The following is a 21422-nucleotide window of genomic DNA, read 5'->3' on the forward strand; positions in this document are numbered from 1 at the left end:
TTTCTTTGACAAGGGCTGTGATTCCATTCGCTAGTTGTGGCATCAGGTTTATTGCCACCTATTGGTAAGTATCCGTATCCGCAAGCAGTGCGTTCACTTTCTCAATATAGTCTGTTTGGTTTAACATGACTGTCGAGCATCTTTTGTCTGCAAGTAGGATAACGATGTTTTTAATCTTTTTTGAGTCCTTCTCAAGTTTTCCTTTGTGTATTGAGTGTTTCCTTCCTTTTTCCTGCTTAACATTGGTGCGACTGTCTGTCTGATGGTTTTCAACCAGAACTCTATCAACAAACCCATCAATTTGGACCCCATCTACCAGTCTCTGAGAAAAGAACAGGAAATGACATTCTCAACCCAAGGAAACCTAAACGCATAAATAAAAAGTGGGACATAACACCAGCACTTCACCGGAGGCTCACTGATGATGTTACCTAGAATAGTAACCTTCTAGCTCAGTGAGCAAACTTACATCCAGAAACTCAACCTAAGCTACAAATCTTCTCAAAACTCACTAGCTCATTGTGTCTTTGTGATAGATTTTGAGACCTTCTGACCAGGTGACCACTCCCATCGCTTATTGACTCACTGGGTTAAACCTCTTTACAGCTCTCTTTGAACTGATCCCAAACTGGCATATTTCTCTATTTGCCCCGATATCCTCTTTCCTGGTTCATCTTGTCCATAACACCCAGTTTGTGACCCTTGAAAATCTTTTTCCCATTAAACTGCTGACCACCAAATCTCCCTATGGATCTCTACATTATTTAATGTTAACATTTATCTCACCAGATACTACCTTCTGTCCTGAAGTTCTGCCATCATTGTTCTTCTCAAAAAAAAAACTTTTGACCATTCATTGAATCGTTTTATCTGTATTCAACGCCATCAGCCGTACATTCCTGATCCTATCTACTCATTAAGTCCTTCCTGCTATTATTTCTCGTTCTTTTGTCCCCTCATTTTCACCTCTTCTCTACTGGACTTTATGAAAGGTCTGCAGTAATGTGGCTTTCTCCAGGAGGAGGAAAACCAATGGGTGACGTGGGGTTGAAGATTACAGGGAGATTAAAAAAAAGGTTGTTCTTTTGCACATTTCAGCTGATACAGAATGATGTCAGTTAGTCTGGGGCTCGTCACCAGTACTTTATTTTAAATTCAAGAATACAATTGTTCAGAATACAATCAAAAGAAGTCGGAAAAAAATATAGAACAAAACACATTTTAGAAGTTGAAATACAACAGTTACACTTAGCAGTAGGTTAAAGTCAGGCATTATTGGAAATCAACATTTCCAACCTCAACTCATCTACTTAACACATTTGCAGCTTATAAAATGTCTCTGGACCACAATAAGGAAAATACTCAAAAAGGGAATCAATCATTTTGGGGAAAAGGCAGGAGAGTGGAGTTGGAAAACACCAGATCAGCAGAGCAGACTCAATGGATTGAATGGCCACTGTCAGTACCTGGAACTTATGGTCTTGTATTTTTTTTCATTATCATCTGATGGCACTGGCATCTTGACTGAAACCAGCTCAGTATCAGCAGTGGCTAAATAACAGTCAATCGGAAAACTTTGGGGGCATGTGGTGGTTGTCAAAGTAGGTGAACAACTGGCAGCTGCTGCCTAAGATATATAAATTCAAATTTATGCAATGAAATATGCATTAAGGAGTTAAAAGATACTGACAGACAAATCAGGAAAGGAGTCTTTAGGTCATAGCAGATAAATCATTGTGTCAATGTCTGGGTGCTGCTATTATTTCTCGTTCTTTTGTCCCCTCATTTTCACCTCTTCTCTACTGGACTTTATGAAAGGTCTGCAGTAATGTGGCTTTCTCCAGGAGGAGGAAAACCAATGGGTGACGTGGGGTTGAAGATTACAGGGAGATTAAAAAAAAGGTTGTTCTTTTGCACATTTCAGCTGATACAGAATGATGTCAGTTAGTCGAATATTGTATTTCGATTAAAAAAGTAGTCGAAAGATGTCATCCTTATACTGTACAGTGCTTTACTTGGCATGTTGTGCACACTTCTGGAGCTCTCATTAGAATAATAGGGACTAAATTGTGGAGAGCCTAGAGAAAGCTTGTTGGGATGAAGAAACTAGGTAATAAAACATGAGAACAGAGTAAGATTTGGACTTGTCACTGGAGAGTGAATGAGGGGATATTTGAAGGGAGTCAAATCAACAAGGCTTGGATCAGTCAGACTTTAAAGAGTTTAGGATCTTTAAATATTCTCTTAAAATCACACTACTAAAATTGCTCCAATCTTACACCTATGAAGGTAACTTGGATTCAAAGAGTCATACAGATCTACAGCATGGAAACTGACCCTTCAGTCCAACTCATCCATGCCGACCAGATATCTTAAATTAATCTAGTCCCATTTGACAGCATTTGGCCCATATCCCTGTAAACCTTTCCTATCTATATGCCTATCCAGATGCCTTTTAAAAGTTGTATTTGTACCAGCCTCCACCACTTCCTCTGGCAGCTCATTACAGACACACACCACCATCTGTGTAAAATGTTGCTCCCGAGGTCCCTTTTAAATCCTTCCACTCTCACCTTAAACCTATGGCCGTCTAGTTTTGGACTCCCCTTGAACTCTGAGGTAACATTCTTCGATGTCCACTACACCTCCAACTTTGGTGTCATCTGCAAACTCACTAACTGTACCTCCTATGTTCATATAAATGACAAAAAGCAGTGGACCCAGCACCAATCCTCGTGTCACACTGTTGGTCACAGGCTGCCAGTCTAAAAAGCAACTCTCCACACCACCCACTGTCTACTACCTTCAAGCCAGTTCTGTACTCAAATGGCTCGTTCTCCTTCTATTTCATGTGATTCAATCTTACTAACAAGTCTACCATGAGGTACCTTGCCGAACACCTTACTGAAGTCTACCACTGCAAACCAAGAGGAGGTCAGAAACAAATATGTAAACTGCATTATTTCACAACAAACAAATATTCAGGGCCACAGTTATTACTGAACCGAGTGTCTCATCAATACAATTTAACTTCAAATAATAATATGAAATAACACTTTATATCTGCTGTATATAAAGAAAATTTGGCATAAAGATTATTGCTATATTCCTGCAATCTTGACCTTTCAAACCTTCCAAAAACTTTTCCCATCAACTTGATATTTAAAAGTCTGTGTTTTGTTCCCATTTTTCTCTTTGTGCTCCAATCCAGAGAGGAGACCAATGCCAGACGACTACTACAAAGCACCAAGAAACTTCTGTGTGTGAATTATTTAGCTATTACTGAGATAATTCAATAAACAGTTTGTTTTCTGTTTTGGGGAAATTTTGAAGCCTAAACCATATGCATTTTAACTAACAGCTTTGACAAAGGGTCAGTTAGACTCAAAACATCAGCTCTTTTCTCTCGTTAACAGATGCTGTCAGACCTGCTGAGATTTTCCAGCATTTTCTCTTTTGGTTTCAGATTCCAGCATCCACAGTAATTTGCTTTTATGCATTTTAACTAACCTTTATGCCAGTGCTTTCTTGTAAAGTTGTACAAATGCACTTTGTTTTTTTCTTTTCACCATTTCCCAACAAAATTTATTGGAAGTTGAGGTTTCAAAAGCAGTATAAGACAGGGATGTTTAATTTGATACAGAATAGCAAACCAAGTAGGCATCAGTACAAAAAAAGACAAAGAACTGTGGGTGCTGGAAACAACAACAGAAATTGCTGGAGAATCTCAGGAGGTCTGGCAGTAAGAAGGACACTGGATCCAAAACCCTGCTTTCTCTCCACAGATGCCGCCAGATCGGCTAAGTCTCTCCAGAAACCAGTACAAGTTGAGCAAGAGTAGATTTAAACAAATGGAAGAAAATATTACTTAAGAGTACAAACAGAAAATGTTGGACATACTCTGGTCTGGCAGCACCAGTGGAGAGAAAAACAGTTACCATTTCAAGATGAACATGACTCTTTGAGGAAGAGTCTCAACACAAAATGTAACTGCTTCTTTCTCCAAATATGATGCCATGATCTGCTGAATGTTTCCAGCACATTGCTTTTATTTTAGATTTGTGACATTCATAATATATCTTTTATTACTTCAAAGGAGTTATTGATAACTTGTTCTAATCAGTTGATATAGCAAGTAACTTATATCTCTGCGAGACCATATACACAACTATCTTAATTTCCAAAGCAGCAGAAAGTGGACAGAATGATGGATTTATCTGACCGTGAAAGTTTGCATGTTTAACCAAGCACTCTCCTGGTTCACGTGGCTCAACATATAACAGCACAGACTCTACATCCACTACACCAAAGCAGGAATATCTCCCCTTGCCCCCCCCCCACCTCCATTCTTTTCACAAATATATTCTAATCATAACTATGTTTTTCAGCATTTGGTTGCCAACCATTACTTAAGTAGACACCAATAGTACTATTTGGATTAGCTGGGTGGGATTGGCAAGGTGTGTGCAATGGATAAAGACATTTACTAGATGGGAACACATTTATTTTGTTAGATCCACATTGAATACAAATAAATGTAGAAACTGCCACTTTTTTAGAATGAGCAGGAAAAGATTAAATGAACTTAGAAACTGCTATCAGTATTTTTTAAAAAACTACTATAAATGTTGGGTCAATAAATTTTGGTCTAGCAAGCAATGCCCACATCCTGTGAGTGAATTTTAAAAAGCTGAACTATTGTATTAAAAATGACTATTAGAATCAATTTATCCAAGAGAAAAAGTTTTTTTTTAAATTTGAGAAACCTGATATCTTTTTATCCCTACAAGGAATACTGATGCAGCACTCACGTCCAGAGTACTTTTCTGCTGATCTTTTGGTTGCAGCTTTTATCCTGATGTTACTCATGAGCAAATATGGAGGTGAAGTATAATTATCCCATAATTGGGAATTGGATCCTGTGATTTTCAAATTGTGTTCCATTTATTCCAGCTTGAATAACAATTAAATTCTAAAAAGCTAGATGCACATTTTAAAATACAACAAGAGACACATAACTTTCAGAAAAAAATACTCATAATATATTTGATCTAATTGTATCATTTATTGGAAATATAAAAATTGAAAAAATCAAGAGGGAAAATATAAGTATTTCATTTGTGGGTTTTTTTTGCATCTAATGTCAAAATCAATCAATTAATTTTTTCCACTACCTCAAAATTGAGATATTCCAAAGATCCCTAAGATTTATTTTTATTTAGCATCATGCCAAACTTTACAAACCAAAGAAATCCAAGATGAATGGGAAAAACTGCACAGCAAAATATAGACTGGTAATCAAAAAGGAAAATATATAGCAAATTAAGTTTAACACTAAGAATGTACAACTGGTAAAGAAGCACAAAAATACTACTGTAAAGTGTTTCACAATGGAGAAAAACAATTGAAATGCCTTATCCAGTATAATCGAGGTTAACACATATACAAGATATTTGCAAAACAAAGTTGCAGCGAAACTTTGCTTCTCTTGGACCATAAAATTAGAGTAATGGCTAAGCTGAATTACAGTACATAATATTATAGTATTTTATTAGACATTACAGGGAGTATGACTACAGTTTTTCCTCAATTAAACCTTAGCTCATGCATGGATGATCCATTTTCCCTTGACACTCCCTACTGTAAATTTAAGTGTTTGAGTGTGCAAACATTCTGCCCATGTTTAATTTACGTCAAATTTACTTGCCAAAAGCACAGCTCCATGCATATGTAAACACACATCCACAGGGCTCTTCCCAGACAGTCTGCAGAAATAGCATCACATTAAAAATTATAAATTGCAGCCTTGAATCTACAATGCAGCGATGCGTTTGCATTATGAAAGACGTTTTTACATTTCATTTCAAAAATGACTATAGGACCTTGTTATACAGATCAATATAAGGTGCAGGCTGCAATTGTTCTGTGAGCAAAGCATACCTCGTGAAAACAACCAATTTTTTTTTTCAAATATTATAGGATAAATGCTACAATTAGGGGTTGCAGCAAAAACTAGTTTGAAACATTCAGCAAACACAGCTTACCCAACTACAAATCCACAAAGTCCATCAACCCTGTTATGAAACTGGGTTAGTCAAAAGATAGAAATTTCACTTGTCAAAGGCAGGGTTAAGATAAGGCAATCTTATCATATCATATAAGCCTAAGTATTTTAAAGATGAGAACTCAGTAACAAAGCGTATAAAATGTGGAAAAGTTTAGAACTGATAGAGGCAACTTACTCAGCAAATAACAAATTAATAGACTAAGCAAATAGGTTTCACTGGCAGAATATAGTTTATTTCATGCAGAAAAATTAGTAATGAATAATTTACCCAAATACTATTGTTGGAAGGGGCCTACCTGCATACAAAGCCGGCTGTATCATGCCATTCACAGTTGCTGCTCATCTTAGAAAAGTTATTCTTAGTATGCTGCTCACCGGGAAGACTAGAACCACAACTGTCCTACTCCATTATCATAAATTGGTTAAGAATTGTCTTCGCCTCATTCTTAACACTGATATAAAACCAAGGAAGTGTTTCCTTCCCTTCTTGAAAACAGTTTATTTGATATGACCCATGGTGGGTGTAAAAATAGTGAATACAATTTAAGCAAGCATTTTTATAATTATTTCCATTTACCAGGCAAAAAACAGTTGAGTCGAACTAAATGTCATCAAGCTATTAAAAACAAACAGCCCAGATTTTTTTTTAATTCACAGATGGAATGAAAAAAAGTTTCAATTTTTGTCTGACTAATTTTCAGGGCTGTCTTTCATAAAATGTAAAATTGACCTACTATATGAATTTTACAAAGAAAGTTTTGTTAAATAAGCTTTTATTTTTATACTTTCATAACAATATAATCAAAATTTACATTACTAAATTATTGTGTCGAATTTTTGTTTCATCAAATTACTCCTACGTTTGCACAGGTGGTTTCAGAAACACTGTCCTCCAACGGTAAGTGTTAATTGAAAACTACCCAAGAACAGAGCATTATTTGATTTATAAATACATTCCTTCCTCTTGCAATCTTATTTAAAAGAAACCTGTAAGCTTAAACACTTATAACATTTGAACTACCTGTCTTATTGTTCCACTCATCTGCCATAATTCTTCCACCAAAGCGTTATACTTGCAATGTATCTTGCAACAGATGACATCATTTTATGGCACACACCAGCGTTAGCAACATAGTTTGAGGCCAGATTGTAAAGTCTTTCAGCATCAAAGGTGTCAAAATGACCTGGCAGCACTTTTATCACAAGGTTCTTGTCCACTAGAGTCATTAGACGTTTGCAACTTTGAACGTAGTCACTGACATCGCTGGAAGGGAGCCAGTCAATCAGAGTTCCATTGTATACTACATCTCCACTAAAAAGAATGCGGTTCTCCTGGTCATGAAGGCAGATGCTACCTCTGGAGTGACCAGGCATGTGTAGAACAGTGAGCTGACGGTTTCCAAGATTAATAATGTCACCTGACATGAAAAGCATAAAAGTCTCAAATCTCTCTTGGAATCCTTGCTAATTACATTTAAGATTTAATGTAAATATTTGAACTCATGTTAACATAGCAAGGATAGTTGAAATCTCCATTAATAAAGATGTTTGTATTTTTCTGAATTTACTCAATGATTTGCAATTTGTTATCACAATTGAAAACAGTTTGGTTCACTCTTGTTATACATTTTATCAAAATGCATTACTGTAAAATGCATTGTAATGAATAGTCAGCCAATTTTACATTAGGTGGTAACAGTCCTAAATAATTAGCAGGTTGCCAATTTGCCATCACCTAAATTAACCTATTACACTATTTTTAATCATAGAATCATAGTAAAAGAGCTTTGACACATTGTGTCTACGTAGTTTGTGGAAGTGCTATTCAATTCATCCCACTTCCCTGATCTTTCCCTGTAGGAAAGTATTTATTTTCATCTTAAAATATCCATACAATCCTTTTTGATATTTCTAACTGAATTTGTTTTTAATTATCCTTTCAGATTGTTCATTTGAAATAGTCATAGAGATGTTCAGCATGGAAACAAACCCTTCGGTCCAACTCGTCCATGCCGATCAGATATCCTAAACTGATCTAGTCCCATTTGCTAGCATTTGGCCCATACCCCTCTAAACCCTTCCTATTTACATACCCATGCAGATGCCTTTTAAACAAAAACAAACATTGCTGGAAAAGTTCAGCAAATCTGGGAGCATCTCTGAAGAACAATTAGAATTAATGTTTCAAATCTGGTGACCCTTCCTCAAACACTATTTACAGCATCTGCAGTTTTTTCGGTTTTTATTCAGATGCCTTTTAAATGTTGTGATTGTATCAGCCTCTACCACTTCTTGTGGTAGTTCATTCCATTCACACATCACTGTCTGGGTCAAAATGTCCTTTTTAAATCTTTCCCTTCTCACCTTAAACCTATGCCCTCTAGTTTTAGACTCCCCACTCTGGGGAAAAGACCTTGTCTATTTACCCTATCCATGCCCCTTATGATTTTATCAACCTCCATTAACCTCCACCTCTGACATTCCAGGGAAAACAGCCCCAAGCTATTCAGCCTCTCCCAATACCTCAAATCCCACAACCCTGGCAGCATCCTTGTAAGTCTTTTCTGAACACTTTCATTTTTTTGCAACATCCTTCCTATAGCAAGGATGCTATCAACAATTGCATGTTGATAACAACTCACTTCATAAAATAAATTCTCAGCTCATCTGTAAATTTTGTTTTCAAATATATTTGTTGTCTTCTGGTTATCGATCCTTCTGCCAATAGTATCAGTTACTCCATGAAACAATTTATGATTTTTTGGTATATTCATTAAACCTCTCCTAAACTGTCTTTTCTCCAAGGAGGCCAACTTAACTTCTGTAGCTTTCCCACCTATCCAAACTTCCATGAACTCAGAACCATTCTATTAAGTCTCCTCTGCACCTTCTTTCAGGTCATGACATTTGTGTCATGTTCAGCACAACATCTTGGGCCAAATACTATTCCTGTAACTTACTCCTGCTCCAATGTTATAGATAGCCAGTCTTCTCAATTTATCCTGTTAACTTCAAATACACATGTACATCAACTCAGACCTCATTGTTCTTATATCCATTGTAAAAGTACACTATTTATATCACATTACCTCTCATGATTCTTTCACACTAAAATTACTTGACACAAACAGCAAATCTGTCATTATCATTTATGCCCCTTTCGGGGGGGGGGGGACCACGAGCAATCTACCTGGTTTGAGTAAAGAAGCTAAAAAGGCTCTGATTATGTTACTGAGGATAATCTATACATCTCCAAATATTGAGATACTTAGGTAGAGATACAAGTCTGTTTAGAAATTACATAAGTGCAAGGACTAAATAGTGATGCATCTGGGGACTTTAACAAAATATTAATTGGGAGTAGATGAAGAAGGAAAGGTGGGGGGTGGGGGGTGGGGGGGGCAGCAGCGTATCTGAAATGTACTTAAGAGAGAATATCATTGACCAATATTTTATTAAGTTAGAAATCACACAACACCAGGTTATATGCCAACAGGTTTATTTTGAAGTACAAGCTTTTCAGGTACCTAGTGGGGCAGGATCATAGGACACAATTAATAGTAAAAAGTCAAAGTGTCATCAAATTGATGCGATGTATTTCAATTATATGACACTTTGATCTTGGAGTATAACCTGATGTTGTGTGATTTCCAACTTTGTTCATCCCAGTCCAATACCAGCACCTCTTGTCTGTACCAATCTACCTTTTGTCAGTGTATTTATCCAAAGCAGTACTGGTTGGAATTGCCACCTTACAATCCCCTTGGAAATGAACTCAAGTCTGTAAACAAAGGACAGGACACATTCTCTGCATTACCAAATTTTAAATGGGTAGACTTTGGAAAACAACCAGTAACTCAAAACTGGACATCTCCGAGGGCCATCACCTGCAGTAGAGTTGTGTTCAATCAAAATCTGTAACCACATTTCCTGGCATTTTTCTCACAACCTTTATCATTAAGGCAGGGAACCAACACTAGTGTAATGAGTGTAGTAGAGCATGCAAGAAGTAGCACCAGACAACGAGTACACGTTTGTTTATATACTGAACAGAAACCGTACACATCAAACATTGCTAAGCAGCATTCACAATCAGCAAATTAGATCTAAGCTTTGCAGTCTAACACATCCACTGATGAATTGTGGTAGACAATTGAACAGTGAACTAGAGGATGATGGGGCTGCCCAGCATGGTAATGGAAAACACAAGGCTGAACATTTACAACTATCTTCAGCCAGAAATGCTGAGTGGATGTCAACCTATCCACCTCTTGAGGAGTATCGTATCATACCATTATATAGATCAGTCTTCAACCATTTCAGCTCATTCTGCTTGATATCAAAAAGGCTGAAGGCACTGGATGCGACAAAGACTAAAGACCCTGACATACCAAAACATCAAACTTGTACTCACAAAAAGCTGTATCCTTCATCAAGCTGTTCCAGTATAGCTAGGATACTGGCACGTACTGGGAAACTTCAGCCCCATCAGGCTACTGTAGTGGAAGATAGCAACAATAACACTATCAATTAATAGCATCAACCTGCTATCCAGTGCTCAGCTTGCAATATGCCAGGACCAATCAGTTTCAGATTCTGTCAACCTTAGTACAAACATGGGTTAAAAAAAAGCTCAATTCAAGAGATAATGTGAGTGTTACTGCCGTGAATCAAGACAGCATCTTGACTGAGTACGGCATTAAGGAACCTCAGCAACTTTGTGACGTCAGTGACAATCAGAGATGGAGGTGAACTGTCCACCAGAGATACTGATAGCTTCAGTATATGGGCAAAATGTATACTGTGGGAAAATACAAAGTTGTTCATTTTGGAGGGGAGAACAAAAGATTAGAATATTATTTAGATATAGAAAAACTGCGGAAAGCTGCAACACAAAGGGACTTGGGGGTACTTGTGCACGAAACACAGAAAGCTTGTACACAGGTAATCAGGAAGGCTAATAGAATGTTGGCCCTTAAGTTTTGCTGCAACTGTACAAGGTGTTAGTGAGACCACATCTGGAGGACTGTGAGAAGATTTCATTCCCTTATTTAAGAAAGAGATCATTTCATTGGAGGCAGTTCGGAGAAGGTTCTCTAGGATGATAACTGATTTAAAGGGAATGTCTTAAAAGCAAAGGCTAAATAGGATGGAATGCTACTCACTGGCGATTAGGAGAATGAGAGATGATCTCATTGAAACAGAGGATTTTTAATGCAGTTTGATGTGATAAAAAAATATTGAGAGAATATTTCCCCTCATGGGAGAGTCTAGGACCGGGGTGCATACACTCAGAGTAAACGTAAATAGGTTCTTGATTAGTAAGGGATCAAAGATTATGGAGAGATAGCAGGAGAATCATGTGTTTCTCAACCCAGTCATGATAGTCAGAAACAAAAACAGAAATCGCTGGAAAAACTCAGCAATCTGGCTGCATCTATGGAGAGAAAGCAGAGTTATCAGGCAATGGCCATCTCTGTATGACCATAAGATAGAGGAGCAGAATTAGGCCATTGTGCCCATTCCATCATAGTTGATGTGTTTCTCAACCCCATTCTCTTGCCTTCTCCCCATTACACTTGATTTCCTTACTAATCAAGAACATATCAATTTCAGTCTTAAATACATTCAATGACTTGGTCTCCATAACCCTCTGCAGCCTCCACATCCACTCTATCCAGGACTCTCAATATTATGTAAGTTTCAATGAGATCGCCCCTCACTCTTCAAAACTCCATTGAGCACAGACCTAGAGTTCTCAACTACTCCTCAAGTGACAAGCCCATCATTCCACACGTCATTCTTGTGAACCTCCTCTGGAACTCCTCTAATACCAGCACACTTTTCCTTAGACATGGGGCCCAAAATCAATCACAATGTTCTAAATGCAGTCTGCCAAGAGTTTTATACAGCCTTAGCAGTACATCTCTACCCTTGTATTCTAGCTCTCTTGAAAGGAATGCTAACATTGTAATTGCCTTCCAAACTGACAACTGAATCTGCATGTTAATCTCAAGTTCCTTTGTGCTTCAGATTTCCAAAGCATTTCCCCATTTAGAAAATAGTCTACACCTCAATTCTTCTTCCTATAATTGTAGTCCATTTCCCACTTATTTGTCCATCCTCCAAGCCAGTCCAAGTCCTTCTATAACCTTCCCGCTTCTTCAACACTACTGTGTCCCTCTATCTATTTTGTGGCATCTGCAAACTTAGCAACAATGTCCTCAGTTCAATCGTCTAGGTCGTTAACATACAACGTGAATCATGGCGAATCAACGTGAATACTGAACCCTGTAGAACTCCACAGGTCACCAGCTGCCATCCTGAAAAAGGAGCCTCGCAAAGTAGCAGTGCTGCAAAAGCTTATGATTTCAAATAAACCTGTTGGACTATAACTTGGTGTCTTCTGACTTCTGACCTTATCCCTAATTTCTGCCTCCTGCCAGTCCTCCAATCCTCTATTAATGCCAATACCTTGCCCTGAACACCATTTTATTTAGCAGCCTCCTGGGCAGCACCTTGTCAAAGGTCTATAGAGAATTTGATGTACAATAGCATTATTATTTTGAGAGGTGGTGATGTACTCGGAATATCATTGCAGTAATAATCCTGAGGCCCATGCTAATGCTCGAACATTTAAATTCCACCAAGACAGCTGGTAGAACTTAAATTCCCCTAAGAAATCTGGAGTATGAAACTAGTCTCAGTAATGGTGACTGTGCCACCAAATTTAGTTCTTTGAGAAGGTGACCAAGGAAGTGGACGAGGGTAAAGCAGTAGATGTGGTGTATATGGATTTTAGCAAGGCGTTCGATAAGGTACCCCATGGTAGGCTACTGCAAAAATTACGGAGGTATGGCATTGAGGGTGCATTAGAGGTTTGGATTAGAATTGGCTGGCTGGAAGGAGACAGAGGGTAGTAGTTGATGGTATAGGTTCATCTTGGAGTGCAGTTACTAGCGGTGTTCCACAAGGATCTGTTTTGGGACCATTTCTGTTTGTCATTTTTATAAATGACCTGGAGGAGGGGCTTGAAGGCTGGGTGAGCAAGTTTGCGGATGATACGAAAGTCGGTGGAGTGGTGGACAGCGAAGAAGGATGTGGCAGGTTACAGCGGGATATAGATAAGTTGCAGAGCTGGGCAGAAAGGTGGCAAATGGAGTTCAATGTAGCTAAGTGTGAAGTCATTCACTTTGGTAGGAGTAACAAGAAGATGGATTACTGGGCTAATGGTAGGCTGGATGAGCAGAGGGATCTTGGTGTCCATGTACACAGATCTCTGAAAGTTGCCACCCAGGTAAATAGTGCTGTGAAGAAGGCATATGGCGACTGGGCTTTATTGGTAGAGGAATTGAGTTCCGGAGTCCTGAGGTCATGTTGCAGTTGTATAAGACTCTGGTGCGGCCTTATCTGGAGTATTGTGTACAGTTTTGGTCGCCATACTATAGGAAGGATGTGGAGGCACTGGAACGGGTGCAGAGGAGGTTTACCAGGATGTTGCCTGGCATGGTAGGAAGATCGTATGAGGAAAGGCTGAGGCACTTGGGGCTGTTCTCATTGGAGAAAAGAAGGTTTAGGGGAGATTTGATAGAGGTGTACAAGATGATTAGGGGTTTCGATAGGGTTGACAGTGAGAACCTTTTTCCGCGTATGGAGTCAGCTGTTTCTAGGGGACACAGCTTTAAATTAAGGGGAGGTTGGTATTGGACAGATGTTAGGGGTAGGTTCTTTACTCAGTGGGTTGTGAGTTCTGCCCTGCCAGTATCAGTGGTGGACTCTCCCTCTTTATGGTCATTCAAGTGGGCATTGGATAAGCATATGGAGGTTATTGGGCTAGTATAGGTTAGGTAGGCTTCGATCGGCGCAACATCGAGGGCCGAAGGGCCTGTACTGCGCTGTATTTTTCTATGTTCTATGTTTTCTAAATGCCCTAAAAATCCATTTGCTTCACAACTGTATATAACAGAATAAAATCGGTTTGCCTTACCTGGTTGTGTGTGAGATTCCAGACCCACAACAATGTTGTTGACTCTTAACTGTCTTATGTAACAAGCCATTTAGATCAAGAGCAATTAAGATGAGAAACTAATGCTCAACTTGCCAGCAATACTCCCAACCCATCAAATAGGTTTTTAAAAATTCCCCACCATCAACATCTTTGGGACTTAAATTCACCTAAAACTAATTCATCAGCCACATATGTATTCTAGTTACAACAGCAGTTATAGGCTGGGGATTCTACTGCATGACTCACTTATCGACCTCCCCACCTACATTAAATGGATCAAGAGTGTAATACAGTATTTTCCACTTGTATGGAAGAGTGCGGCTCGAACAACACTAAAGAGGTTCCACCACTTGAGAGTTTCTTTTGAAATCACACACCATCCTGATTTGGATTCTCTATCTATACTCCTTTCATTTGTCAAAATGATGGAACTTGTTTCCAAGTAGCAGGGTAACATTACAAGATAGCAACACATCTTCACTTTCTCAAGATTGATCAGATGAGCCAATGGGCTGAGAAGTGGCAGGTGGAGTTTAATTTAGATAAATGCAAGGTGCTGCATTTTGGGAAAGCAAATCTTAGCAGGACTTATACACTTAATGGTAATATACTTAGGGAGTGCTGCTGAACAAAGAGACCTTGGAGTGATGGTTCATAGCTCCTTGAAAGTGCACTCGCAGGAACTTAGGATAGTGAAGAAGGCATTTGGTAAGCTTTCCTTTATTGATCAGAGTATTGAGTATAGGAGTTGGGAAGTCATGTTGCGGCTGTACAGGACATTGGTTAGGCCACTGTTGGAATACTATGTGCAATTCTGGCCTCCTTCCTGTTGGAAAGATGTTGTGAAACTTGAAAGGGTTCAGAAAAGGTTTACAAGGATGTTGCCAGGGTTGGAGGATTTGAACTATAAGGAGAGGCTGAACAGGCTGGGGCTGTTTTCCCTGGAGCATCGGAGGTTGAGGGGTTACCTTATAGAGGTTTATAAAATCATGAGGGGCATGGATAGGATATTTGACACAGTCTTTTCCCTGGGGTGGGGGAGTCCAGAAGTAGAGAGCATAGGTTTAGGGGGAGAAGGGAAAGGTACAGGTATGTGTATGGAATGAGCTGCCAGAGGAAGTGGTGGAGCCTAGTACAATTGCAACATTTAAAAGGCATTTGGATGGATATGTGAATAGGAAGGGTTTGGAGGGATATTGGCCGGGTGCTGGCAGGTGGGACTTTATTGGATTGGGATATCTGGTCGGCGTGGACTGTTTCCGTGCTGTACATCTCTATGACTCTATAAGTAGGAATGGGCAATAAGTGCTAGTCTTGCCAACAATGTGCTGACCCAATAAATAAAACAAGTGTGGATGAGAGATAGGATGCAGCCTACTGAGACTTATGTGGTAATGGTAATTAGGAAACTAAAATTATTGCAAGTGACTCTACCTGTAACAAAACAAGTAGAAATGGAACCAGGTAAAACAGACCCAGCCAATTGAGGAAGTGGCACTGGAACAGTCAAAGAAGTGAGAGGCTGTATCTGAGAGTGAAACCCCATAGGTACCAGCTAACATAAGAGCTAGAGAAAGAAGTTAAATGGTGTGTAGTTGGTTGAAATAATGAAAGCATTTACAGTACTCCACTTGCATCTATAACATTCCCAAGTCATCATTCATGTGTCAGCACTGGTAGAATTAGCATTGCTAATTATCAAAGACATCTGGATCAACTCCTAACAGCGTCAACCAACACAGTCACAAAGCAATAATTCTAGACAAATCTTTCCACTAACACCGTAGAGGCTACGTAATTTGTGGTCTGAAAACCAGGAGAAAGTGAGCACAGCAGACGCCAGAGATCAGATTCAAAAAGTATGGTGCTGGAAAAGCACAGTCAGCCAAGCAGCATCCGAGGAGCAGGAGAGTCGACGTTTCGGGCATAAGCTGTTCATCAGGAATGAAGAATTTATGCTCAAAATGTAGACTCTCCTGTTGCTCGGATGCTGCCTAGCCAGCTGTGCTTTCCCATCACCATACTTTTTGACTCTGGTCTGAAACCCCCAACTCAGAATTGAGGATAATACCCAACGTCTTCCCGGTCTAGATTAGGGTTTTATAGGAGAAAGGCAGGATTTTTTAATACTCTCTGCACGGAGCAGCAGCAAGGCAAGGAAACCTGATTCGTTCGTATTAAACTTGCTCAATAAATGCAAGGCCTGCACTGTTACCAGGATCACTAATGAATACACACCATCGTCTAGTATCCGGTCAGGTGCCACAGAATGTACTTTAAAGTTTTTGGCTCTCCAGCCCCGGTGAGGGGGCCTTTTAACCTCCCAGTCATACAGACAGGTCGCTGTTTCGAAGTTGTCTCCCCGCATCAAGGCGTTGGCCTCCGCTCTGTGCACTGCCACCCTGCCGAAGTGGTGCAGGCCTCCCGAGTGGTCGAAGCGGATGTTAGTGACCACAGCGAGAACTGGCTTGTGGCCGATGAGGCCGACGGAGACCAGGTAGTTGGGCAGGTTCCTCAGGCCCAGGCCTGTGTCTATCACCAGGTCCCGCTGGGAGCCCTGCAGCAGCCAAATATTGATCCGCTTCCCTGCCTCGAAAAAGCGCTCACGGATCAAGTATAATCCGTTGGACACCTCCTCCCAACAGAACCAGTCCAAGTAGGAAGGGTCCGGAAGCAGGGTTGACATCGACAACATCCTCAGCAACAACAACAATAACACCAACACCAGAGTGACAGCAGCGTCAACCAATCCACACTGTCCGCTACACCAGCCAATCACCGCAGAGAGGAGGCGGGCTCTCCTCTCCCTTTCCCTCCTTGCAACGCATGTCCCACGGTAGGAGGACACCAGGATTGATTTGGAGATGTGTTGGACTGGGGTGTACAAATTTAAAAATCACACAGCACCGGGTTATAGTCCAACAGGTTTAATTCAAAGCACACTAGCTTTCGGAGTGCTGCTCCTTCATCAGGTGGCTGTGGAGGACACAATTGCAGGGCACTGAATTTATAGCAAAAATTTACAATGTGTTGTAACTGAAATTATACATTGAAAAATGCCTTGAGATTGTCTGTTGAGTCTTTCATCTGTTCGAATACCATGATAGTTTCACTTTTTTCATGTGTAAATCACAAACGTTTTTTTAAAGTTGCATTCTCAGGTTAACTGTAACAATTGGTGTTAGCTAGACAATATAGAACATAGAACATAGAACAATACAGCACAGAACAGGCCCTTCGGCCCACGATGTTGTGCCGAACTTCTATCCTAGATTAAGCACCCATCCATGTACCTATCCAAATGCCGCTTAAATAAATCTGACTCTACCACTCCCACGGGCAGCGCATTCCATGCCCCCACCACTCTCTGGGTAAAGAACCCACCCCTGACATCTCCCCTATACCTTCCACCCTTCACCTTAAATTTATGTCCCCTTGTAACACTCTGTTGTACCCGGGGAAAAAGTTTCTGACTGTCTACTCTATCTATTCCTCTGATCATCTTATAAACCTCTATCAAGTCACCCCTCATCCTTCGCCGTTCCAACGAGAAAAGGCCGAGAACTCTCAACCTATCCTCGTACGACCTACTCTCCATTCCAGGCAACATCCTGGTAAATCTTCTCTGCACCCTCTCTTCCACATCTTTCCTAAAGTGAGGCGACCAGAACTGCACACAGTACTCCAAATGTGGCCTAACCAAAGTCCTGTACAGCTGCAACATCACTTCATGACTCTTGAATTCAATCCCTCTGCTTATGAACGATAATACTCCATAGGCCTTCTTACAAACTCTATCCACCTGAGTGGCAACCTTCAAAGATCTATGTACATAGACCCCAAGATCCCTCTGTTCCTCCACCTGACCAAGAACCCTACCATTAACCCTGTATTCCGCATTCTTATTTGTTCTTCCAAAAAGGACAACCTCACACTTGGCAGGGTTGAACTCCATCTTCCACTCCTCAGCCCAGCTCTGCATCATATCTAAGTCCCTCTGCAGCCGACAACAGCCCTCCTCACTGTCCACAACTCCACCTATCTTTGTATCATCTGCAAATTTACTGACCCACCCTTCGACTCCCTCATCTAAGTCATTAATAAAAATTACAAACAGCAGAGGACCCAGAACTGATCCCTGCGGAACTCCACTTGTAACTGGACTCCATGCTGAATATTTACCATCTACCACCACTCTCTGACTTCGACCGGTTAGCCAGTTTTCTATCCAATTGGCCAAATTTCCCTCTATCCCATGCCTCCTGACTTTCCGCATAAGCCTACCATGGGGAACCTTATCAAATGCCTTACTAAAATCCATGTACACTACATCCACTGCTCTACCCTCATCCACATGCTTGGTCACCTCCTCGAAGAATTCAATAAGACTTGTAAGGCAAGACCTACCCTTCACAAATCCGTGCTGGCTGTCCCTAATCAAGCAGTGTCTTTCCAGATACTCGTAAATCCTATCCCTCAGTACCCTTTCCATTACTTTGCCTACCACAGAAGTAAGACTAACTGGCTTGTAATTCCCGGGGTTATCCCTATTCCCTTTTTTGAACAGGGGCACAACATTCGCTACTCTCCAGTCCCCTGGTACCACCCCAGTTGCCAGTGAAGACGAGAAGATCATTGCCAACGGTACTGCAATTTCCTCTCTTGCTTCCCACATAATCCTAGGATATATCCCGTCAGGCCCGGGGGACTTGTCTATCCTCAAGTTGTTCAAAATGTCCAACACATCTTCCTTCCTAACAGGTATCTCTTCTAGCTTATCAGTCCGTTTCACACTCTCCTCTTCAACAATACGGTCCCTCTCGTTCGTAAATACTGAAGAGAAGTACTTGTTCAAGACCTCTCCTATCTCTTCCGACGCAATACACAGTCTCCCACCACTGTCCTTGATCGGACCTACCCTCGTTCTCGTCATTCTCAGGTTTCTCACATACGCATAGAATGCCTTGGGGTTATCCTTGATCCTATCCGCCAGGGATTTTTCATGCCCTCTCTTAGCTCTCCTAATCCCAATATGTTGAAGGTGTTAGCCTCCTGCGTTCTCTGTGCCATGACGTTTAGATTGATTCTAATCTAAAAAGTGAGATAACAGAGTTTTACATGAATTCATGCAGTTTTTGAGCAAAGCACAATGTAACTCATCATGGCACAGACAGAACACAGGGGGCTAACACCTTCAACATATTGTCTAGCTAAGACCAATTGTTACAGTTAACCTGAGAATGCAACTTTTTAAAAAAAAGTTTTGTGATTTACACATGAAAGAAGTGAAACTATCATGGTATCAGAACAGATGAAAGACTCAACAGACAATCAAGGCATTTTTCAATGTATAATTTCAGTTACATCACACTGTAAACTTTTGCTATAAATTCAGTGCCTAACAATTATGTCCTCCACAACCACCTGATGAAGGAGCGGCGCTCCGAAAGCTAGTGCTTCCAATTAACCCTGTTGGACTATAACCTGGTGTTGTATGATTTTTAACTTTGGACTCCAGGGTTGAGAGGAAAAGGTTACACAGCTCCTTCAACATGCTGTGCCCTGGGCAGCAGTTCCCCCGCCCAGCCCGTTTGACTCTGAGGCCAAGTGGCCAATCACCAGCTTGATTCAAGATTTAGGTATCAAGATTGAGGAAGGTGATGCAGAGGTCAAGAGATCGAGTTCCACAACTGAGGTTAAAATTCCACAGTTTTTGTTTTCCAATGTAGCCCTATTTTAATATTTGAAAATTAACATGACGCCCAAAAGCAAAACAGAAAGAAAGCAATACATTCAATGATCCTGCATTATAAATCAATATATGATGTCATGGGACAAAAACAGAAATTGCTGGAGAAACTCTAGATCTGGCAGCATCTGTGGAGAGAAAGCACTAATGCTTTGAATCCAGTGACTTTTTTTTATTGTTGCCAGACCTGCTGAGTTTCTCCAGAAATTTCTGGTTTTGTTCCAACTTCCCAGCATTCACAGATCTTTGTTTTATTTTAGTGTATAACATCACAAGAGGTCAGTTGGCCGCACAGGTGGTTTGTGATGCAGGGTGACACCAAAGCATGGGTTCAACACATGTACCAGCTATAGTCATCATGAAGGCTTTGCCATGCTCCTTGCCTGAGATTTTGTGACCTTCAGTTTAAACACATCTATTGTCTCTTTCTAATGAAAGCAGTTTAATGTGAATATTGTCACATTTCAATAACTATGAAAATCTATGCTTCTAAAGTATTTTGTAAAGATTTATGGTCCGATCAGTCTCATCTGAGAAGCATTAGCTATCTGACAATTTCCAGCTCATGGGTCTTGGCCAGGAAGCAATGGACATTATTGATGTTTGCATTTGCATTCAGCATTGCTGATCCGTTGCATCATTCATTATAACAACGTTCCTTAAAGTCCATATTGACATAATTGATTTTAATATGAGATGAGTCATGTAGGCTTTTAATTTTCCACAGAGAATTTCCATCACCTCCCACTCCTCTAAAGTACACATACACCGTAACAATCCCCTCTTGTCATCCACAAAGACATTAATCAGTAAGCCTGAGCTTTTTATTATATTGCCTTGTTGGTTGGGATCTCTGCTAGGTGTAAATAGTTCAATAATGATTGCCTGCAATGAAGCATGTGTTAGTTTTATGAAGAGTCATACAACAACAAAAAGATGGCAACAGAAAGGAATGAAAAGTTCTTATATATTTCATTAAGAAATCAAGAACTGTGGAACATTTGGCACGTTATTAGAGCATTTAATTTTCATTTTGATGATGTTTCATTGATTTGAAAGGTTGCTCTTTGTGTACATTGATATTCAGGTAAACAGTCAGTTAGTATAATACATACTTAAACAAATAGCAGGAAAGGCATATTTGGAGACAGGCGGGAGTTCAAACCTAACAAAGAAGTCAGGTATAATTACAAACAAAGGTTACAGATTTAGGTAGAAGCAAATGAATTAAGATATAAGGATAAAATAGATGTTTTCTTTAGAGCTGGGACCAATGCTTTTGATGTGAAGTCAAATGTGAGGGCCAGTACTAGTGAACGTGCTGAAATTAATGAGATTCTGGATTCATATTATGGCAGGAATATGATTTGAATCGCACTGAGAGTTATGTTCCTTGAAAGTAAAGACAGCTGCCAAGTAATACTGATGATTTGGAGATGCCGGTGTTGGACTGGGGTGTACAAAGTTAAAAATCACACAACACCAGGTTATAGTCCAACAGGTTTAATTTGAAGCACACTAGCTTTCGGAGTGACGCTCCTTCATCAGGTGATTGTGGAGGGCTTGATCGTAACACAGAATTTATAGCAAAAGTTTGC

General features: G+C 40.0%; 1 protein-coding gene across 1 annotated transcript; it reads right to left on the bottom strand.

The window, feature by feature from the left end:
- Positions 1-1135: 1135 nt before the first annotated feature.
- mblac2 (metallo-beta-lactamase domain containing 2) lies at positions 1136-16799 on the bottom strand. The gene is made up of 2 exons (XM_072582859.1): positions 16314-16799; positions 1136-7485 (listed from the first exon to the last, which is right to left on the bottom strand). Exons 1-2 carry the CDS (start codon positions 16768-16770, stop codon positions 7106-7108), a joined length of 837 nt encoding a protein of 278 aa, XP_072438960.1. The 5' UTR covers positions 16771-16799; the 3' UTR covers positions 1136-7105.
- Positions 16800-21422: the final 4623 nt, after the last annotated feature.

Source organism: Chiloscyllium punctatum, chromosome 2 (genome assembly GCF_047496795.1).
Source record: "Chiloscyllium punctatum isolate Juve2018m chromosome 2, sChiPun1.3, whole genome shotgun sequence".
NCBI classification, from domain to species: Eukaryota; Metazoa; Chordata; class Chondrichthyes; order Orectolobiformes; family Hemiscylliidae; genus Chiloscyllium; species Chiloscyllium punctatum.